The sequence below is a fragment of the Dama dama genome, chromosome 11 (assembly GCF_033118175.1).
Source record: "Dama dama isolate Ldn47 chromosome 11, ASM3311817v1, whole genome shotgun sequence".
Taxonomy (NCBI): Eukaryota; Metazoa; Chordata; class Mammalia; order Artiodactyla; family Cervidae; genus Dama; species Dama dama.
This window is the reverse complement of record NC_083691.1, coordinates 38,045,368-38,066,388: the sequence shown is the minus strand read 5'-3', so window position 1 is coordinate 38,066,388 and position 21,021 is coordinate 38,045,368. Positions and strand designations below refer to the sequence as shown.

Genomic DNA, 21,021 nt, shown 5'->3' with positions numbered 1-21,021 from the left:
AAGTGAGGTAATTCCTTGAGGATTTCATTTCAGTTTCTTGGCTATATTTTAGAATAGCTGAAACACTTTCAAGGAGTTAGATGTACTGAACAGTATGAACCAACAACAAAACACTAACTACATATGTAAAGATATAAAGTTGTTAGTGGTGCTTGGGGACTGACTATTCAGAAATGTGTGTAAATTTCCTGAAGAAAAGCAATCAACAAAGAGTATCTGTTGACCTTTAAATACACTGCTACCTGGCAACACAGATGGCAGGAACATATGTAGCTGGCACAAAGACAGGTCCAGGAAAACCTTCTTAAGAAAAAGAATTGAAATATCTTACCTTTGCAAACTTACAAAAGCATATGACTACATCAAACCCAGTGCCAGGAGCCTTGACCAGGGTTCATTAGCTCCAAGGTAAATCTGCCTCCACAATTTTTATAATTCCTTTATTTTAAAACAATTAGAAAACAGGGGAGTTCCTTAATTGTGCAATTATCTCATTCATGAAAAAACAACCCAGACTTGCAGTTTAGCAATCCTACTGGATGTTTTGCAACTGTGTGTTGAATCAGAACATTTAAAGACAATGAATACAACTTCTGTTAATTCACTAGCATAATCAGTTCCCTTCCTGTAAGGTTCTTGGTGACAGAGAAGAAATCTTATTTCTCTCCACTTCCCACTGCCTCACAGAGTACATGGTACTTAATAGGTGGTCAATAAATGTTGACCAAATGTCTTGATTCATATATTCCTTCAATGAACTATGCACCAATTTTTGCTCATTTGACCCTGATTAACAACTACTTTCACCTAATCTCAAGAAGTTATCAGACCTTTGAACTGCCAATTTAAAATGAAGCAAAATTAGAAATAGCCAAAGACAGAACAAGACCCCTCAAACCCACAAAATCTCAACCGGTTGGACAATGGAAAAATATCTTATTAAATAATTCTTGAATCAAAGATTAATAAACCAAAATCTGCTTTACTTACCATCAAGGTGTTCAAGACAATAAAAAGCCCACATATATAAATATAATGAATGTCACAGAAATATCAGGATCCACAAGATCTGATCCTAACAAATTCAGTTTTTAGTATGTTTCTTATTAAGTAGAAAAGAAAAATGATTAAGTAAAAGATATTTTTAAAGCTAAGGAAAATACAAGAAAAAAGATTAAAATGTATTAATGAATTTAAACAAATTAAAACAAGTTAACTGATAAATTATCCCAGGAGCTGTGTCTTTGACCATGAAGAGCTAATAAAATAGACAAATCTCTAGTAAATCTAGTCCAAAGAATCTTTCTGTGGATATTTTTTAAATCTCTGACTGAAATGCAATATTGCATATTTTATAGACAAACAATAGCTTTCCCATATCAGAGCAAACTATCCAATTCTATTTATTTTATTTCTTTTTTAATTGAAGTATAGTTGATTTACAATATTGTGTTAATTTATGCTGTACAGAAAAATGATTCAGTTATATACGTATGTATGTGTGTATATATGTATATACACACATTCTTTTTTACACTCTTATCCATTATGGTCTATCACAGGATAGTAGTTCCCTGTGCTATACAGTAGGACCTTGTTATTTATCCATCCTATATATACGAGTTTGTATCTGCTAACCCCCAACTCCTCATCCACCCCCCCCCCCATTTCCTTTATTCCTTAGAAAAAAATTAACACAAGACAGAACAATGGGACTTGGTCATAGGTTTTGAAAAGGCAAGCTCCCACCTCTCTTGACTTAGAATCATTAGGGTTAAAACATGTTGATTAGAGAATAACTATATTAAGAAGAAAATGAAACTTTCACAAGATATCCATACTCCAAAAGTTCTTCCAAGGATTCTCTTAAAGGTCTATCTCTGATCATTCTTGGAGTAAGCATCGCTTTCTTGAAATATTGGGGACCACTTCCCCGTGGTTATGAACTCCTGTCAAGTAGATCCAGGCATACCCCCTCTGAAATTTTCATTAGGTTACTGTGAGGATCCGGAGATTTATGTGAAAGTGCTTTAAAAATCATGAACTGTTATAACAAAACAAGGTGATATTATTATCATAAGTATCATCTTAATAAGGATTGAAGGTCAATGTGAGAATGTTTATAAAATCATACCTAGATGAGAAAAACATGCCTGTATGTTTTTCTGGGCTTCTCTGGTGGCTCGGTGGTAAAGAATCCACCTGCCGATGCAGGAGATGTGGATTTGATCCACTGGTCGGGAAGATCCGCTGGAGAAGGAAATGGCAACCCACTCCAGTATTCTTGCCTGGGACATCCCATGGACAGAGGACCCTGGCCGGCTACAGTTCATAGGGTGGCAGAAGAGTCAGATATGACTTACTAACTAAACAACAACAGTGTTTCTCTACTGAAAGAAAATTGGAGAAATATATAGAGTTCAGAGTATCTGCAAAATGATTCACTAACTCACTATATACTGAAGGAGAAAGTAAACAAGGAAATATTGAGGCTAAACCCTAGACAGATCTGTGAAGAAGACAGAATTTGCTTTCATCCAAAACCTTTCCTCTCAACCCCCTCCCCTCCCTCTCTGAATTACTTCCCTTCCTTGGCCACCAGAGCACCCCCTCCTATGAAGCCCCACCCAGGCCTGTCCACTCAAGACACTCTATGCTGATGACTGCATTCCCCCAAGACAGTGATCTCTGCTGGCTTTTACCAACAACTCAGCAACAGGCATAATTCTGACAGCAAACTGAGCTCTGAGTGAGGCAGTGAGATATTGCACTGGACGACAGAACTGAGATCCAACACAGACCTTTCCATGTTGGGCTGCAAATAACACAGTAAAATTTAATGGGACAAATATATAATGTTTAACTTGCAAACAGTTTCATATACAAGCAAGTTTTGAGAAACTTGTCTTAGTAACAGTTCATGCAAAGAAAAAGAAAAAAGCAAGAAGACGCATAGCTATCTTGAGAGCCAACAAGAATGCCTTTGACAAAAGAGAAGCTGATGCCATCTTAGGGTGCATCAGTAGCCATCCAGTGTCCAGGGTAAGAGAGCTAATTCCATGCTGTACTATTCCAAGTTCAGACCATGGCTCCAAGTCCCATATTTTAAGGATGGCATTGACAAATGTTCTTAACAGAAGAGGAGATGGAGCTAGAAACCATTTAATAATTCATTCAGGATGTGAGGGCAGCCTGGCTGTGATATCTGTCACTCCATTAACAGACAGGATTGATTGGGCTGATCCGGCTGGCTAGGCAGGTGTCCCCTCCCTCCCTCCCATGTGTGTGCCTCCTGAAGCTGTATGCTTAGTAGAAGAGGATAACCTTTCTCAGTAGTGCTTCATGCATAGTTCATGAATGCTGTAGTGCTTCATGGACTGTAGTCCATTCTTCAGTCAAGGATATACAAGTAGCTGTATTCCCTTGCTACAACCTCCAAACAAGCTCTCAAGGTCCATTTACAGGAACAGGCAGGATAGTCAAGCTTCTAAGACTCCAGTCACTGATTCTTTCCTTCCTTCCCTTCTTCCTTCCTTCTTCCCTTTTTTCTTTCCTTCTTTCTCCCTCCCCCTCCTTTCTCTTTTTCTTTTCCATCAATTCTTAGTGTCTACTATATACCAAACAATGTGAAAAGATTTGAGTACCAAAATGCATGCCTGGTCCCAACCCCCATGAAATTCTCAGTCTTCTCTAGGAGATAGTCATATGTTCAGATAAAATACAAAACCATGTATAAAGCACTATAGCAGAGATCTGCTCAAAGAGATGCTAATGAGATGCTTGTGGGATGAGGAAGGACTGAAATGACCACAGAGATTTAGACAAAGAATTGAAACACAAGGATATTTGGAGAACTCCCATGCAGAAAGGAATTATTGGTCTTATTATATATAGCTTCAGGAGACCACCATGGAGCAGTCGGGGAGGAATTCAAGGAGGCAGATTTTGGCTTAACACATGCAACTTTTACAATGAAAGCTTTCCAACAGTGGAGTAGATGGTCTGAACTTTCCACCCCTAGAATTATGCGAGCAACAGCTGAATGACCATCTGTAAACATATGCTGTCCTGAGAACTCCTCCTTTGGGTCTCCTTTATAACTTTAAGTTTCTAAAAGACTTAATTCAATGTCAGCTAAGATATTAATGACTGATTATTGTTTAATTGCTAAAGAGACAAGTACACTTGGAACTATTGTGCATTTTTACGAAAAGTCTTAATGGGAAGTAGATGTAGGGATCTGCCCTGATCAAAAAGAATTTCATTCTATGTCATGAGTGAAACTATTTGGAGAGAGAGCCGTCCCCCAAAGCCTCCACTGCCAGAGGTTATAAACTGGTGGCCAACAAGCCCTCTCTGGTCTGCACATATGTTCTTTTTGATTCACACTGCAATTAAAAAAAAATTTATTACTAACACTTAAAAGTCTGATTTCACCTAAAAATTCAGATTTTTCATCTCGTATTGAAAAATCAGATCTAGCAACACTGGGCCTGTATCTATCACATGATAATGATTATTAGAGACTGAATAACTTCCCTTTAAAAGTAGCATGTACTCTTTGCAATTCACCATACTATCCCCCCTCTCCCCATTGTCACCCCTATACCCAGGCCAAGCATATGGTTGCCATTTAGTGTGGTGCTTAAGTCCCTATATTTACAGTTCCTGTTCCAAAACATGTAGGAAGTCACCTGCTCTGTGGAAAACCTTTACAGCCCCTTTGACTTTGCATATGTGCCTGGTAAGTTGCTTCAATCACGTCTGACTCTGTGCAGCCCTATAGACTGTAGCCAACCAGGCTCCTCTGTCCATGGGATTCTCCAGGCAAGAATACTGGAGTTGTTTGCCATGCCCTCCTCCAGGGATCTTCTTGACTCGGGGACTGAACCCACATCTCTTACGTCTCCTGCATTGGCAGGAAAGTTCTTTACCACTAGTGCCACCTCGGAAGCCCCAGCTTTGACACTGCCTGCTTTTAAATGATTCTCTTTCCCTTCCAATATAGACTCTTTTTTTAAATTTCCTAATTAAACAGTTTTGCAGATTAGCCTGTGTGTAATTAGGAGAATTGGCCCAATGTTGGATTGGCCCTGCCTACTTTAGTATGTAAGCAATACTCCAGGAAGAAACTAATTGGAATTAAGCATACAGCTTGCCAACTACTCTACATGTGAAGCTTTTGTCCTCCAGAAATGGAAGGAGGTTATCATCAGCTCCCCACATTATCATTTGAGAAGCAATTGTATTATTTGTACTCTGTTGTTTCCCATTGTTTGTAATAAACAATGATTGAGTGAGTGCAAAGGAAAGTACTTTTAGGCAGCTTAAACTAGACACTTTTAAGCAACATCAAAAAGTGGTTTTGTTCCTTTCACTCTTCATTTTCTTTCAAAAAGCTCATGCCTGGCCCATAGGCACCTCTTATGAATCAGTTGTTTAATTCTCTGCTTGGTCTTCTTTTTCATTCAAAGATATTTCTGTTTGAAGGAGGAATACTCACTTAGAAGGAATACTTCCACTTAGATGGTGGAAATGTAAAATGGTACTCTCACTTAGGAAAACAGTTCTAACAGTCTCTCAAAACATTAAATATGCACCTACCACGTGACCTAGCCATTGTACTCCTAGGTATTTACCCAAGAAAAAAAGAAATTTATGTTCTAACAGAGACTTGTACACAGATATTTATAACTGGTCTATTTTTAAGAGCCAAAAACTGTGAACAACTCAAATGTTCATCAACGCATGAATGGATAAACAACTGTGGTTTTTCATACAACGAATAATACTCAGCAATAAAAAGGAATAGACTATGCATAAACCTCAAAGTAATTATGGATGAGTCTTAAAATAATTATGCTGAGTATAAAGAAGTCAGACCAAAAAGAAATACTTACCATATGATTCAATTTCATAAAATTTTAGAGAATGCAAACTAATCTACAACAACAGAGAGCAGATCAGTGGTTGCATGGTATGGGGAGGGACTGGAAGAAGAGATTATGAAGGGAAACGTGGAAACTTCTGAGGGAGGTGGGTGTGTTTACCACTTTGATTGTGGTATTGCCCCTTGATTGTGTAACTGTATCAAAATGTTTCAGTTATACACCTTACATACAACTTGTATATCAATTATACCTCACTAAAAAGTAAATAGCTATAAAAGTTTTTTTAAATCTTCTAGAGTAATTTAGGCATCAGAAAGCACTTAATACACACCCAGCTCTATATTATATTTTAGATGTTACATGTCACAATAAGCATTTAATAGGAGAAAAAATTAAAACTAACAAGATAGAAATATCACTAACAATAAAGAGCAAATGGTGAATATAAAGATATCTCATTTTCAGATCCAATGATTGATAAAGGATCTTTATTGAGGTCATCACAAAACTATGTGTTCCATATTTAAAAAAAAAAGAAAAGGAGAGAATACAATAAGTTTATCAATCTATTCTCTGATCTTAACAGTTTTCTTTTTTTAAACTGAGCTATAATTCGCATATCCTAAAATTCACCCTTTCAAAGAGTACAGTTCAGTAATGTTTGATATACTCATGAAGTTACACAGCTAAAAACCATGATCTAATTCCAGAATATATTCATAATCTTAAAAAGAAACACTATACTCTTTAAGCAGTCACTCCCCATTTCTTCCTCTCTCCAGCCCTGGCAACTGCCAGACAATATTCTATCTTTCTGGATCTGCTAATCTGTGCTATTCGTATGGAAATGAAAGGGAATGGACTCATGCAATATGTAGCCTTTTGTGTCTGGCTTCTTTTACTTGGCATGATGTTTTCAAGTTTCATCCACATCACAGCATGTGTCAGAATTTACTTTATGTGGATGAATAATATTCCACTGTATGAATACAATATTCATCATTTTATGGATAATTGCATTGTTTCCACTTTTTGGCTATTATGAATGAACATACATGTACAAGCTTTTGTGTAGATGTACATTTTCAATTCTCTTGAGTGTATACCTAGGGATAGAATTTCTGGGTCGTATGGTAATTCTAGGCTTAGCTTTTTGAGGAACTGCCAGACTGTTTTACAAAGCAACTACACCAATTTACATTCCCACCAGCAATGTACACAGGGTCTAATTTCTTCACCAACACTTGTTATTGTCCGTCTCTTTTATTATAGCCATTCTAGTGAGTGTGGAGGGATTTTGATTTATATTTCCCTAATAACTAATGATGTTGGGTATCTTCTCATTCAATGACCTTAGTAAGCCTCAGGAAATAAGCAGGATTTTATCTGACTGGTACCTGAATAAATGACCACATTCTCCTTCCCTTATTCCCTTTCTCTCCCAAGATGTCGTTTATTCATTCATTAAAGGAGCTTAGACTGACACTGACTCAGCCCTGGGTTAAGCACAGGCCAAAATTCTAAAGAAAAAGAAATGATGGCCTCTCTCATCAGGAAGTTTAAATATAAGTTATAATTGAGAATAAAGTGACAAAAAGTCATAATGAGTATATATCTTAAAGCTAACTTAAAGAATATGTAAAGAGATGGAGTAAAAGATCATTTCCTGGTAGAAAGTCCTCCCTGAGGCTTTCCAATCTCTAAGCACTTCTTGTAGGAGCTGTAACCCAACACACATGTTGCAAACTCTGGGAGTTGGTGATGGACAGGGAGGCCTAGCGTGCTGCAGTCCATGGGGTCACAAAGAGTCGGACACAACTGAGCGACTGAACTGAACTGAACTGAAAAAATCCTTAGATGTATTTATTGTGAGAGGCAGGTTCAGGGCTTTGTGAATAGTGTAATTCAATCAGTATGTCCTGGTTCTGTTGTGGCCTGGTATCGCTTGCTGGCAGATCCACTTGACAAAGGTTTTGTTACATAACCTCTACGTGTGAAGGGCTGACATTCCAGTTGGGCTGCTGGGTCAATATTCGGGCTCTTCTGGAGACCAAATGTGCGTCCTATCACAGAAACTGTACCAGGCACTCTGCTCTGGTGTGCCTCCCAGAGCATCATTTCCTCCATCTGCTCCCCAGGCCTGGGGGTTAAATTGTTTGGTTTCCACTGCGGCCGTTCATGGATTGTAGCCGTTCATGATGTCTTTCTTCCTAATACCCTGAGGGTGGGCCAGGCCCAACTAGACAGAAATCCTCTCTTACAGAGGACCCCTCAGCAGCACTGCTAAGGCTAGGATATGACCTTAAGAGAAGAGAATTTGGCACATGGCCTGCATTTCCAGCATCTTCTCTCCTTCCACCGATCTTTGAGGAAATAAGAAAAGTAAGCCCAGCAGTGAGGCAGAAAACATTTTGAATCAGCAAAAACATCCAATGGCAGATTTCTGGATGTCCAGCATTCAGACTAAAAACAGAAATGAGTTTCTAAAGGCTAAACTGAATGAAAAGATATTGTACAATGAGATTCTTCCACAATGCTTGGCACTTAATGCTTGTTGGACCAACAGTGTCATCAATCACATGCCAGGCAGACATCAAAAGAAAAGGCTGAGTCCCTTCACTGTTCATCTGAAACTACCACAACATTGTTAATCGGCTATACCCCAATACAAAATGTTTTTGGTGTTAAAAAGAATAATAATAATAAAATTTTTTTAAAAAGAAAAAATAAAGAAAACTATTTAGTTCATCCTTCTAAATTTAGCAATCCTATGTATGCTTCAACATGCATATCTAAATTCTTAATACTCATACTGTTGCAGTGAAAAGGAAAATAGAGGAATTAGGTTTGTTTTTCTTTTTTCCTTTCCCTTTCCTGAGAACAAAGAAAATAAAGAGAACAGTGAACAGGTCAGGGAAGAGATATAAACACATCTGAAAGAGTTGATCACTCCTAGTTTTACTTTTAACTCTTCCTAGTCTGTAGTCTGTGACTAGATTTGCTTTTCACAAACTAACCTGACACTCTTGAAATTATATCCTGCCATGTGTGGTCCCTAGCTCTGCATGAGTTACATCCTGCATGTACTGTCCCTTAACTCTATGCTAACTACTTCCTGTACCTGGTGCTTGCAGACCACCCCTTGTAGCTTTTTGCATTTCAGAAAGAAGGCCACAGGAAAATAAACCAGAGATAGTAATATTAGTCGCTCAGTCATGTCTGACTCTTTGTGACCCCATGGACTGTAGCCTACCAGGCTCCTCAGTCCATGGGATTTTCCAGGCAAGAATACTAGAGTGGGTAGCCATTCCCTTCTCCAGGGGATCTTCCCAGCCCAGGAATCAAACCCAGGTCTCCCACACTGCAGGCAGACTCTTTACTGTCTGAGCTACTAGGGACCAGTTATCTGTCTTCGTGATGCCAGCTACAACTATTTTGAAACAATACAAGAAGGAGAAGGATACAAGACTCTCACTACGTTGTTCGCATCACATACCCCAGACTATAAGCCCCTGTTTGTTACCACCAAAATCTTGGCTTTCTCTGTCCACTGAAGCGAAATGAAAAATTACAAAGACAGAGTTTGGGGGAACTAGAAAGATGGCTTGAATCCTCAGCTGGCTGAGGGAAGAACGCAGCAGGCCAGTGCCCGCCACCGCGGGGAGTCAGAGGGGATCATATAGATGGGCCTCCCAGTCTGGGGTATGGAATAAGGAGCAAAGTGAGAATCTGGCATTCTTCTTCATGCGTTGTTTCAAAACGGTCATAGCTGGCATCAGGTAGCCTGGTAATTGGATCTAAAAAAGCCATGTGCCCATGACCTTAATAGAGTTCAAAACTAAGGCAGTGAATACTCATACATTAGTACCCAGTTTTGCTGCTTACCAATTACAGATTATTTGATCTTGGGCAAGTCATTTACAATGTCAAACTTTCAGTTTCCTTACAGTGAAGTTCGTTCATAGCTCTCAACAGCCCTCTGTGCTAACTTGTTTCTCCTTGTGACACCCTTAGTGCCTCTAGGTTCCTTTCCTTTCCTTCAGGTTCCCTGCCTCCCAGCCAGGCCAGCTCCACTTTCCTGCAAAACGGGCAAACCTGCCAAAAACAAAAATAAAATAAGCTTAAAAAAATCACAGTGTTACTCTCTAAATGAGTCATATGTCACGAGACATTGAGGATTCATTTTAGCCTAATGGTAAAGAGCATGCTGGCTGAATTCTAAGCACATGGTACCTGACACCCAACAGACCTGGATTCCAGTTCTGATCCTGACCACCAGCTGTGTGATCTGGGACCAGCTAGTTAACCTTGCTAAGCTTGGTTTTCTCATTCGTACCTCCCTGTAGTGAGGTTTAAATGACATGAGACATTGACAACACTTAGTACAGAGTCTGGCACACAAAGAGGGAGCAGTTGATATCAGTTATTATTCTCTTGGCAAACATGACCTCTAAATGAGTTTCCTGGGAATGAAGGTGACATATATTCATGCCATTTATTAAAGTTTGGAAGAGTCCCCTATACTAGTCCTTTAATTCCATTCTTCCTCCAGTGAAAATCTCCATTTGAATAGCACTTTACACTGCCAGATCCACTTTCACAAATATTGCACTTTGACTTCTAACTTTTAGTCTTTTTCCTTTTTTTTTTTAGTGCCACACAGCATTATCCCACGCCCCAATTTTTATATACAAAAGGATGACAAAAATAAAAGAAAATGAAGTATTGGCGATTAGTTCCCATCAAACTTAAGTAAATATTCCTAAACATTTAATAAGTTAATTAGCTGGGTTTTTTTTCCCCTTAGTAAGAGGATCATTACTTTTACTTTATGAAGATATTGTGTTAATTCAGTGTGAATTATGCCAACATGAAATTAACATGCAGGGCTAGAGGCCAGTGAGCTATATTATCTCTTCTATTTGGCGAGAAGAGAGCACTAGTTGCACTAGGACTTATGTCAGTTCAAACAGGAAATACTTGACAACCAGCCACCCTTAAACAAGACATGTCTTCTCTGGTGAGTACAGCTACTCCTACCTAACATTAGGTATTCCTACTGTGTGCCCTGCAGAGACAGGAGAGCTGAAACTGTTGTCAAACAAATTCTAAACATAAAGGAATGCTTTTCTAGCTGTCGAAGAAAAGACAAAAGGACAACGTCAAACGATACCTAGTCACATGCTACACTCTTCAGGACAGACTGTGAATGCCAGAAGACAGTGGTCTTCAAAAACCCTAGGCACCTTGAGTTCTAAAGAAATCCTTCCCTGTGCATCCAGTGTATAAAAGAGACACAGGAGGCCTTCTAGTGGCAGACATCACAGGTTTTAAAACTGCCACGACTTGAGAGATGGGTAAGGTTTGCAGGACACAGGTGAGGGAGAGGCATTCCAGCGAGGAGGAACAGTAAAGGCAAATCCAAGGTGGGAATTTAAAGTAAGAAGTTCGGTGCCTTCCTGGTGGACAACTAGTGAGAAGGTAGTGATTGAGTGGTGAAAGGCTCCCACACAGATGCTTCTGTTTCCCAGCTTGAACTGATTTTGAATATTTTAAGCCTGATGAATAGTTAACAAGTACCCTAAATCAGGGCAGATGGAAATTTAAAGTTAACATTGTGCAGTCAATTAAGATGTTTCGTCATTATTCTTTGTTTCAGAATCATTTCAAGTAGTCGTGAGAGGGAATGGCTTCCGACACGCCCGCAACGTGGACAGGGTCCTCTGCAGCTTTAAGATCAACGAGTCAGTCACGCTCAGTAAGTTCTTGCCGAGTTTGGGGGTTTCTGCCACTGGCTTCTGGGAAGGGGGCGTTCCCAGCCACCTTCCCGGAAAGCCACACCCAGGAAACTACAGAGAAGGGTCCTCCCTGCTAGAAAGGCCACCAGCAAAGGGCATAACTGGCCCCTGCGGTCCCCTTGCTCCCATAAGGAGAGGCAGCAGGCACTTGTTTCCGAGTCCACAGCATACATGTACCAAGTTCCAAACTCTCAGGCCCTGAGTGGTTAGGGCGTACAGAGCTCCACATGGCTTAGTGAGATATCAGGACTCTCAAGCAAAAGAGGAAAAAAAATAGGTGTTCTAAATTTATTAATTCTGAGTAAACTAAAAGCCAAAAAAAATCTCATCAGGGTAGATACCTGACCTGAGATGCAGGAAGATGGATGTAAAACTAAGTGCATTTCATGGAAAATATGAATTCTCACAACATTGGCACATTCACAAGACATTTGTAGCAGGGAAGTTAAAGACATGTGTGACTCAGATTACTGTCCAGGAAAGATGGGGCAGATGGATTATGTTAAGACAGATGGCCAGGAGTCCCTGTTATTATTTACGTCTGGCATTCATCCCACAGATAATTACTGGTTCAGTATCTGCAGCAGTAAACAGCAATTATAGACTGTATTTTCTACAGTGCTAGGACCTTTTAAATACCTCACATCTTTTTGCCACAACAGCTCTGGGAGGTAGCAAGATAAAGAAGATGGAGAGGATATTCATTTATTGACCTTTCACACTGGTTTTGTCCTCCTGTTAGCATTGTGGAGTAGGTACTATCCTGTTTTTAAAAAGGAAGAACTGAAGGGTATGCCTTTTTCCCTCTTTAGCATCTCAAAACCCACTTGAATATTTAAACAAAGATATGCAATGGCTTCTTTACAAACATCTGGAACTCCTGTATATGGAGGAACTCCAGAGATTTGAAATATTCAGTTATTTTTTCCTGATACTTAGAAATGCCCTCACGTATCCAGAAAGTGCTTGCTATTTGAAAACATTTTCAAGTATCCTGTCATAGTGTGAAAGCTGGACATGCATCCCCTACAGAATCTTTCCTTTTTATTTTCCTCCTTTAATTTGTGATGTTCAAGTCCACCTTCCCTCTCTCCTCTTAATCTTAAATCTAAGATCAGAAACTCCTGAGGATTAAACTCAAAAGACATCAACACCTTCCAAAGAAGGCTTCCCAGACAAGCAAGCCTTTAGAACCAACTCCTCTCTGAACATGCATGGCCATGAGTATAGCATTGCTGTTGCTTGAAAGGTTACCCAGAGATTCTATACTAAGATAACAAAAAAATGCAAATTTTTTATGATGGATTTATAGAATGACATTTTAAACATGTATTTTCCAGCTTCTCCATAAAATTTTATTTCTTGGGAAACTAGCTTCTTTTCCTTTCCTAATATAAACTTGCAAACACCTGCACAGTCTGTTCACCTAATACATATTTAAAAAGAAATAAAGTCTGTTGGGTTTAGTTTAAACCACAAACCTAATTATGCTTTCAACACAGGCACTGACAGCTTGGAGAAGAGAAAGGCAGTGACTCAACCATATTATATACCGCAAGCAACACTCCTGAACTCAAACAAATAGTTATTTAAAATATCTTACCTAAGGGGGAAATACTGGAATTTTTTTTAAAAAATTGTCTTTATTTGTTCATTTATATTCAGTAAAGTAAGAAACTATGGAGGATAGAAAAGATAAATAAATTTTAAAATGCAACATATTCAATTCTTCATCTTTCTGTCAACTTTATGAATGTAACTATGTCATTGAGTTGTCCTATAAAATAAGACAAATTCAGATTCTCTTACTTTTCCCATTCTCCTTTCCCACTTCCATGTCCATGTTTTAAAATATTATGTTTCATTTTTATAGTATATATTTCCTCTTTCAAGATTTTTTCCTAAATACTGCATTACATTTTATAACAAAAAAGAGAATAGAATTCCCTTATTAATCAAAAAATGACTAATTGAAAGCCCAATAATGAAGCTATGGTTTTTATTATATAAGCCTTGGAGTCTTCAAGAAATAATGTATTATTTGTAGCAGATTATGTTAAGAAAAACAAGTAAAAAACAACAAATTTAAAAACTTACATTTATAATGAGATATATTAACATAACTGTACAAGCCTTTAATGAATAATAAAAAATTAAAGCTATACAGCAAATATATATACTTTTTTTTAAAGTGGCTATGAATACCCTTTAACATGTATTGCACTAAGACACAAATAAACCGCCAACATAATGCCAAAATGTTGAAATTGTTCCCATATATTCTTAGATGATAAATATAACCAGAAAATAAAAAGCATAGGTTAATACCTATGTCCATCCTGCTTTCCTTGCCTTTGCTTAAAAATAAAATAAATCAACCACTTAGGAATCTAAAATTTGGCAACCTGTTTCCCGTCAATGGTTCCAAAATTATGCATGAAATATGATGTAAAAACTGTGACATGTGGTCTTGCTCAAAGGAATGAGGAGGAAACCCCCAGGTACAGGAAACAAAAAGGGAATGCAAAATCTAAGCAGAAGGTAAAGTTGTGAGGGCTCTAGGCCTGACGGATCTTCAGGCTGTGATCTCAGTACTGATATAGATATAGGACACCAGCAAGTTCAGTTCAGTTCAGCTCAGTCGCTCAGTCGTGTCCGACTCTTTGTGACCCCATGAACCGCAGCACGCCAGGCCTCCCTGTCCATCACCAACTGCCAGAGTCCACCCAAACCCATGTGTATTGAGTCGGTGATGCCATCCAACCATCTCATCCTCTGTCATCCCCTTCTCCTCTCGCCTTCAATCTTTCCCAGCACCAGGTCTTTTCCAATGAGTCAGCTCTTCGCATCAGGGGGCCAAACTATTGGAGTTTCAGCTTCAACATCAGTCCTTCCAATGAACACCCAGGACTGATCTCCTTTAGGATGGACTGGTTGAATCTCCTTGCAGTCCAAGGGAGTCTCAAGAGTCTTCTCCAAAACCACAGTTCAAAAGCCATCAATTCTTCGGCACTCAGCTTTTTTTATAGTCCAACTCTCATATCCATACATGACCACTGGAAAAGCTATAGCCTTGACTAAACGGACCTTTGTTGACAAAGTAATGTCTCTGCTTTTTAATATGCTGTCTAGGTTGGTCATGACTTTCCTTCCACGGAATAAACGTCTTTTATTTTCATGGCTGCAATCACCATCTGCAGTGATTTTGGAGCCCCCAAAAATAAAGTCAGCCACTGTTTCCAGTGTTTCCCCATCTATTTGCCATGAAGTGATGGGACAGGATGCCATGATCTTAGTTTTCTTAATGTTGAACTTTAAGCTCAGCTTTTTCAGTCTCCTCTTTCACTTTCATCATGAGGCTCTTTAGTTCTTCTTCACTCTCTGCCATAAGGGTGGTGTCATCTGCATATCTGAGGTTATTGATATTTCTCCCGGCAATCTTGATTCCAGATTGTGCTTCCTCCAGCCCAGTGTTTCTCATGATGTACTCTGCATATAAGTTAAATAAGCAGGGTGACAACATACAGCCTTGATGTACTCCTGTTCCTATTTGGAAAGCAGGCAAAAACAGAGCCGCCTGTAGAAATCAGGCTCCAGAGGCTGTAACACACATTAAATGGGTACAAGGCAAGCTGCTCAGTGATTCAGGAAAGCAGGCAGGGGAGTAAGGTAGATGTTCTACCAACCACATGATACAGAAGCTCCAAAATGTGTCTGTGGCCATCCTGATTGCTGTGGCTCTGGCTGAGGCAGTATACATCCAGTTCAACCTACACCACTCCTGAAGCCATAACTCCCTCTGAAGATGGGCTCACAGCACCAAATGATAAATCATATGACAATAGTTGAAAGAAAAAGGAGAACAAGCAAGAAGACTATGGAGCATTTTAAAAGAGAAGGTAAAATAAACATATTTAAAGTGTATTAAAACAAGAAAACATCTAAAAAAATCTAACTTTACACCTAAAGGAACTAGAAAAATAAGAACAAACAAAACCCAAAGTCATTAGAAGGAAAGAAATAAAGATCAAAGTGGAAATAAGCAAAATAGAGAGTTAGGAAGCAATAGAAAAGGTTAATGAAACGAAGAGGTGTGTTTTTTTTTTTTAAAGATAGACAAAGTTAATAAAGCTTTAACAAAATTCATCAAGAATAAAAGAGAAAGGATCTAAATAAATAAAAAAAGAGAAATTACAACTGACAACAGAGAAATACAAAGGATCATAAAATATTACTACAAACAATTATGTGATAATAAAATAGACAACCTAGAAGAAATGGATAAATGCCTAGAAAAGTGCAATCTCCCAAAACTGAATCAGGAAGAAATATAAAAAATGAACAGACTAATAATTACCAGTAGTGAAACTGAATCATTACTTTAAAAAACTTCCAACCAAAAAACTCTAGGACCACACAGTTTCACAGAGAAATTCTACTAAACTTCAAAGAAGAAATTTATCCTTCTCAAACTATTTTTGAAAAATGAAGAGGAAGGAATACTTCTGAACTCATTCTACAAGGGTAACATCACCCTAATATCAAAGCCAGACAAAGATACCACCAAAAATAATTATAAGTTATTATCACTGATGAATGTAAATGCAAAAGTCCTCAACAAAATGTTAGCAAACTGAATTCAACAGCAGGTTGAAAGGGATCATACACCATGATCAAGTAGGATTTACCCCAGGAATGCATGGATGATTCAGTATCCACAAATCAATCAACATAATACACCATGTTAACTAACTGAAGAATAAAAAACATATGATCATCTCCACAGATGCAGCAAAAGCTTCTGACAAAATTCAACATCCTTTTATGATAAAAACTCTTCACAAAGTGAGCATAGAAGGAACATACTTCAACATAATAAAGGCCATGTATGACAAACAACAGGCAATATCATAATCAATGGTGAAAAGCTGGAAGCTCCTGGAAGATCAGGAGAAGAAGAAGGATCCCTCCTCACCACTATCTTTTTTTTTAACATGGAAGTGGAAGTCCTAGGCACAACAATCAGAAAAGGAAAAGAAATAAAAGGAATCCAAATAAAATTGGAAAGGAAGAAGTAAAACTGTCACTATTTGCACATGGTACGGTTCTATACAGAGAAAATTCTAAAGACACTAACAAAAACTATTTGAACTGAAATGAGTTTAGTAAGGTTGTAGGATACAAAAGTAATATACAGAAATATGTTGCATTTCTAAATACTAATTATGAACTATTAGAGAAATTCATAAAATAATCACATTTTTTACAGCTGTCTCAAAAAGAATAAAATAATTTGAGATAAATTTGATCAAAGAGGAAAAAGTCCTGAAAGCTATAAGAGATTGATCAAAGAAATTGAAGACAACAAAACAAATGGAAAGATACTTTGTGCTCATGGATTGGAAGAATCAATATTGTTAAAATGACTACACTACCCAAAGAACTCTATAGATTCAGTGCAATCCCATAAAAATACCAATGGTATTTATCACAGAGCTAGAACAAACAACTCTAAAATTTGTATGAATACACAAAAGACCCCAAATAGCCAAAACAATCTTGGGAAAGAAGAACAAAGCTAGAGCTGTCACACTCCGGGATTTCAAGCCATACTACAAAGCTACAGTTGTCAAACCACTATGTACTGGCATGAAAACAAACACATAGATCAATGGAACACAATAAAAAGCCCCAAAATAAACCCATGCTTATATGGTCAATTAATCTACAACAAAGCAGGCAAGAATATACAATGGGAAAAGACAGCCTCTTTAATAAGTGGTATAAGGAAAACTGTACTGCTGTGTGTAATAGAATCAATCTGGACTATTTTCTCACACCACATACAAAAATAAATTCAAAAGTGGATTAAAGACTTAACTGTAAGGCCTGAAACCACAAAACTAGAAGAAAGCATAGGCAATATGCACTTTGACATCTGTCTTAACAATATTTTTTTGGATCTGTCTCCTCAGGCAAGGGGAAAAAAAACCAAAAATAAACAAATGGGACTACACTAAAACTAAAAGCTTTTACACAGAAAAGGAACCTGTCAATAGAAGGAAAGGCCACCTGCTGAATGAGAGAAGACATTTTCAAACTATGTATCTGATAAAGGGTTAATATTCAAAATATACAAAGAACTCATACAACTCAACATCTAAAAAAGTAAACAGCCCAATTAAAAAATGGGTAAAGAACTGGGTAGACATTTTTCCAAAGAAGATATGCAGATAGTCAATAGGCACATAGAAAGATGCTGAACATCATTAACCATCAGGGAAGTGCAAATCAAAACCAAAAAGAGATACTAACTCATACCTGTCAGAATGGCTATCATCCAAAGATGATAAAGTGTTGGCAAGGATGTGGAGAAAAGGGAACACTTGTGCAATGTTGGTGGGAATGTAAATTGGTGCCACCACTTGGAGGACAGTATGGAGTTTCCACAAAAACTTAAAAGTAGAACTGCTATATGATCTAGCAATTTCACTTCTAAGTATTTACCTGAAGAAAACAAAAACACTAATTTGAAAAAATATATGCATATTACTGTTCACTACAGCATTATTTACAGTAGCCAAGATGTGGAAGCAACTTACATCCATCCATAGATGAATGGATGAGGAACATGTGATATGTGTGTGTGTGTGTGTGTGTGTGTGTGTGTGTGTGTTGTATGCTAAGTTGCTTCAATTGCGTTCGACTCTTTATGACCCTATGGAGTGTAGCCCACCAGGCTCCTCTGTCCACATATATACACAACTTAGTGGATAGACTAAGCAACGTGATTAGACACAGATAAAGATGAAATGCATGAACTGGAAGAGAGATGTGAGGAAATACTACCCCTCAACCAAAGCACTTGACCCAGATTTCTTCATCTGTGTTTTACCAGATTTTAAGGACAAATGATTCATATCTGATACACATTCTTCTAGAGAAAAGAAGTAGAGCAAAAGCATTTTAATTCACTTATGAAAATTATATAATCTTGACTTTTTAAAAACTGGACAAGACACTAGTAGTAGAGTATATTTGAAATTGATTTCTTTGATGACAAACATACAGATAAACTATTGGTAAACAAAAATCCAGCAATGTATTTTAAAAGGACCAGGATAAGTAATACTGTTTTAAAAAATGAGGGGGGAATTTTCCTTTCACATAGCAAATTTTCTGATGCCAAGAAGATATTAAAATTCACTATCCATTCCAAAGTTTAAAAATACATACTTTTAGGGACTTCCCTGGTGGTCCAAGAATTTGCCTGCCAATTCAGGGGACATGGGTTCAGTCCCTGGTATGGGAAGATTCCACATGCCCAGAGCAGCTGAGCCCATGCACCACAAATACTGAACCCACACTCTCATGCCTGAGAGCTGCAACTACTGAAGCCCAAGCGCCCTAGAGGCTGTGCTCCATGACAAGAGAAGCCACCGCAATAAGAAGCCTGCACACCTCAACTCCAGCATTAGCACCAGCCCTCCGCAACTAGAAAAAGTCCACGTGCAGCAATGAAGACCCAGTGCAGCCATAAATAAGTAAATAAAATTACTTTTTTAAAAAGAAAAGAAAAAAAATCACAGGAAAAATAGAGCAGCAGCATATAAACTCTAGAAAGAACTAAATTTAACCAAACTTGTAAAGACATATACGAAGAAAGTTATACAACTCTGTGAGGGAAATGAAGACAATGTAAGTAAATAGAGAGCCAGTATAGACTCATGGCATAGAGCACACACTGGAACCAAACCACCCAGGAAAAGCACCCTGGCTCTGTCTTAAAGCTTTGTGACCATGGCCGTTTACTTAACTTCTCTAAGCCTCAATTTCTCCAGCTGTAAAATGAGTATGGCAATAATAACACCTCCGTGGTGGATTCCTATGACATTTCAGTGTAATAATTAGGGCCTAGACCAGGGCCAAGCATGCAGTAAGCAGTTGATCAACATTGGCTGATAGTAATAATTTATTATTATCATTATCACTATTATTCAGTGAAGCAACAACTGAGGATTGTAGAGATATCAGTTGTCTTCAAATTAATATTTACTTTTACTGCAGTCCTAATGAAAAGTCCAATGGGACTTTTGAAGTTAACAAAATAATTCTAAAGTGTATATGGAAGAATAAACATTTAAGTATAGCCAAGAAAAATGTGGAAACTTGCCCTAGCCCATTTTAAGATGTATAAAAAAATCTGCAGTAATTGAAACAATGTATGACTGGTCCACAAAAGGCAAACTGAACATTGGGACAGGAAAAACGAAGTCCATAAAGAGAGCCAAACACTTCTGTGAATTTCGTATAAAATAAAGTGACCTTTCTAATCGGTGGGAAAAGAGTAGATTATTCTTTTTGGTATTGAGACAACTGGCTAACCCCTTGGAAAAACAATTCAGTTCAATTTTTATCTCACACTTTACATCTAAACAAATTCCAGATGAAAAATTTAAATGTGAACATGAAACTATAGAAGTTTTAGAAGGAAACAAAAATAAATATTTATATAATTTTCCACTGGGGAAAATCCTTTTAAGCATAACTCTGCAAGGAGATACCACAAAGGAAAATTTGAATGGTTCGAGTACACATTTTAAAATTCTTTAAACTTCCCCCCTTAAAAAAAATCTGAAGGGAAACAGAAAACCTGCTAAATTAGTTTTAAGATGTATAACAAATAAAGGGTCAATAACTTTAATATATAGATAGGTCTTAAAATCAGTAGAAAAGACGAGCACATCAATGGATAAAAGATAGGAAAAAGAAATTTACAAGAAAAATAATGGCAAATAAGCATATGGTAAATGCTCACTGTAGTCAAGGAAATGCAAATTAAAATAATCTATCAAACTAGTAAAGATTAACAGAAATACAATGCCAGTATTTGGCAAAGATACAGGGGAAGAAATATTTTCATTCATCATTGGTGAGAGACCATTAAAGATCACTGAATCTTCTGGAAGCCCATTCCTGTTTTTTTTTTTTTTTTTTTTGGCTGAGTCACACAGCTTGCAGGATCTCAGTTCCCCAACCAGCGATTGAACCCAGGCCCATCACTGAAAACCCGGAACCCTAACCACTGGGCCATCAGGGAACTCTCCAGGAAGGCCACTCTTAAATCAACTGCTTTTATACATTTTTGACCCAGAATTTCAACTTCAACTTCATCAAAGGATGCTAGAGAATGTTAACAAAGCTGCAAGATGTTCATCATAATATTGCTTTATGATAGCAAAAAGGAAAAAAAGAGACAGAGGAGGGAGGAAGGAATGAATTTGAGATGGAACCAAGGAAGGAAGCAGAGAGGAAAGCAAGTAAACAAATTG

The 21,021-nt window shown here is 37.8% G+C and overlaps 1 protein-coding gene across 2 annotated transcripts in view; it reads left to right on the top strand.

The window, feature by feature from the left end:
- ANTXR1 (ANTXR cell adhesion molecule 1) overlaps positions 1 to 21,021 on the top strand; it is a 251,881-nt gene that overhangs the window by 74,744 nt on the left and 156,116 nt on the right. For both annotated transcript variants that reach the window (XM_061155147.1, XM_061155148.1), the window contains exon 10: positions 11,551 to 11,649. In XM_061155147.1, coding sequence (XP_061011130.1) covers positions 11,551 to 11,649 — 99 coding nt within the window. The remainder of the gene's footprint in view (positions 1 to 11,550; positions 11,650 to 21,021) is intronic.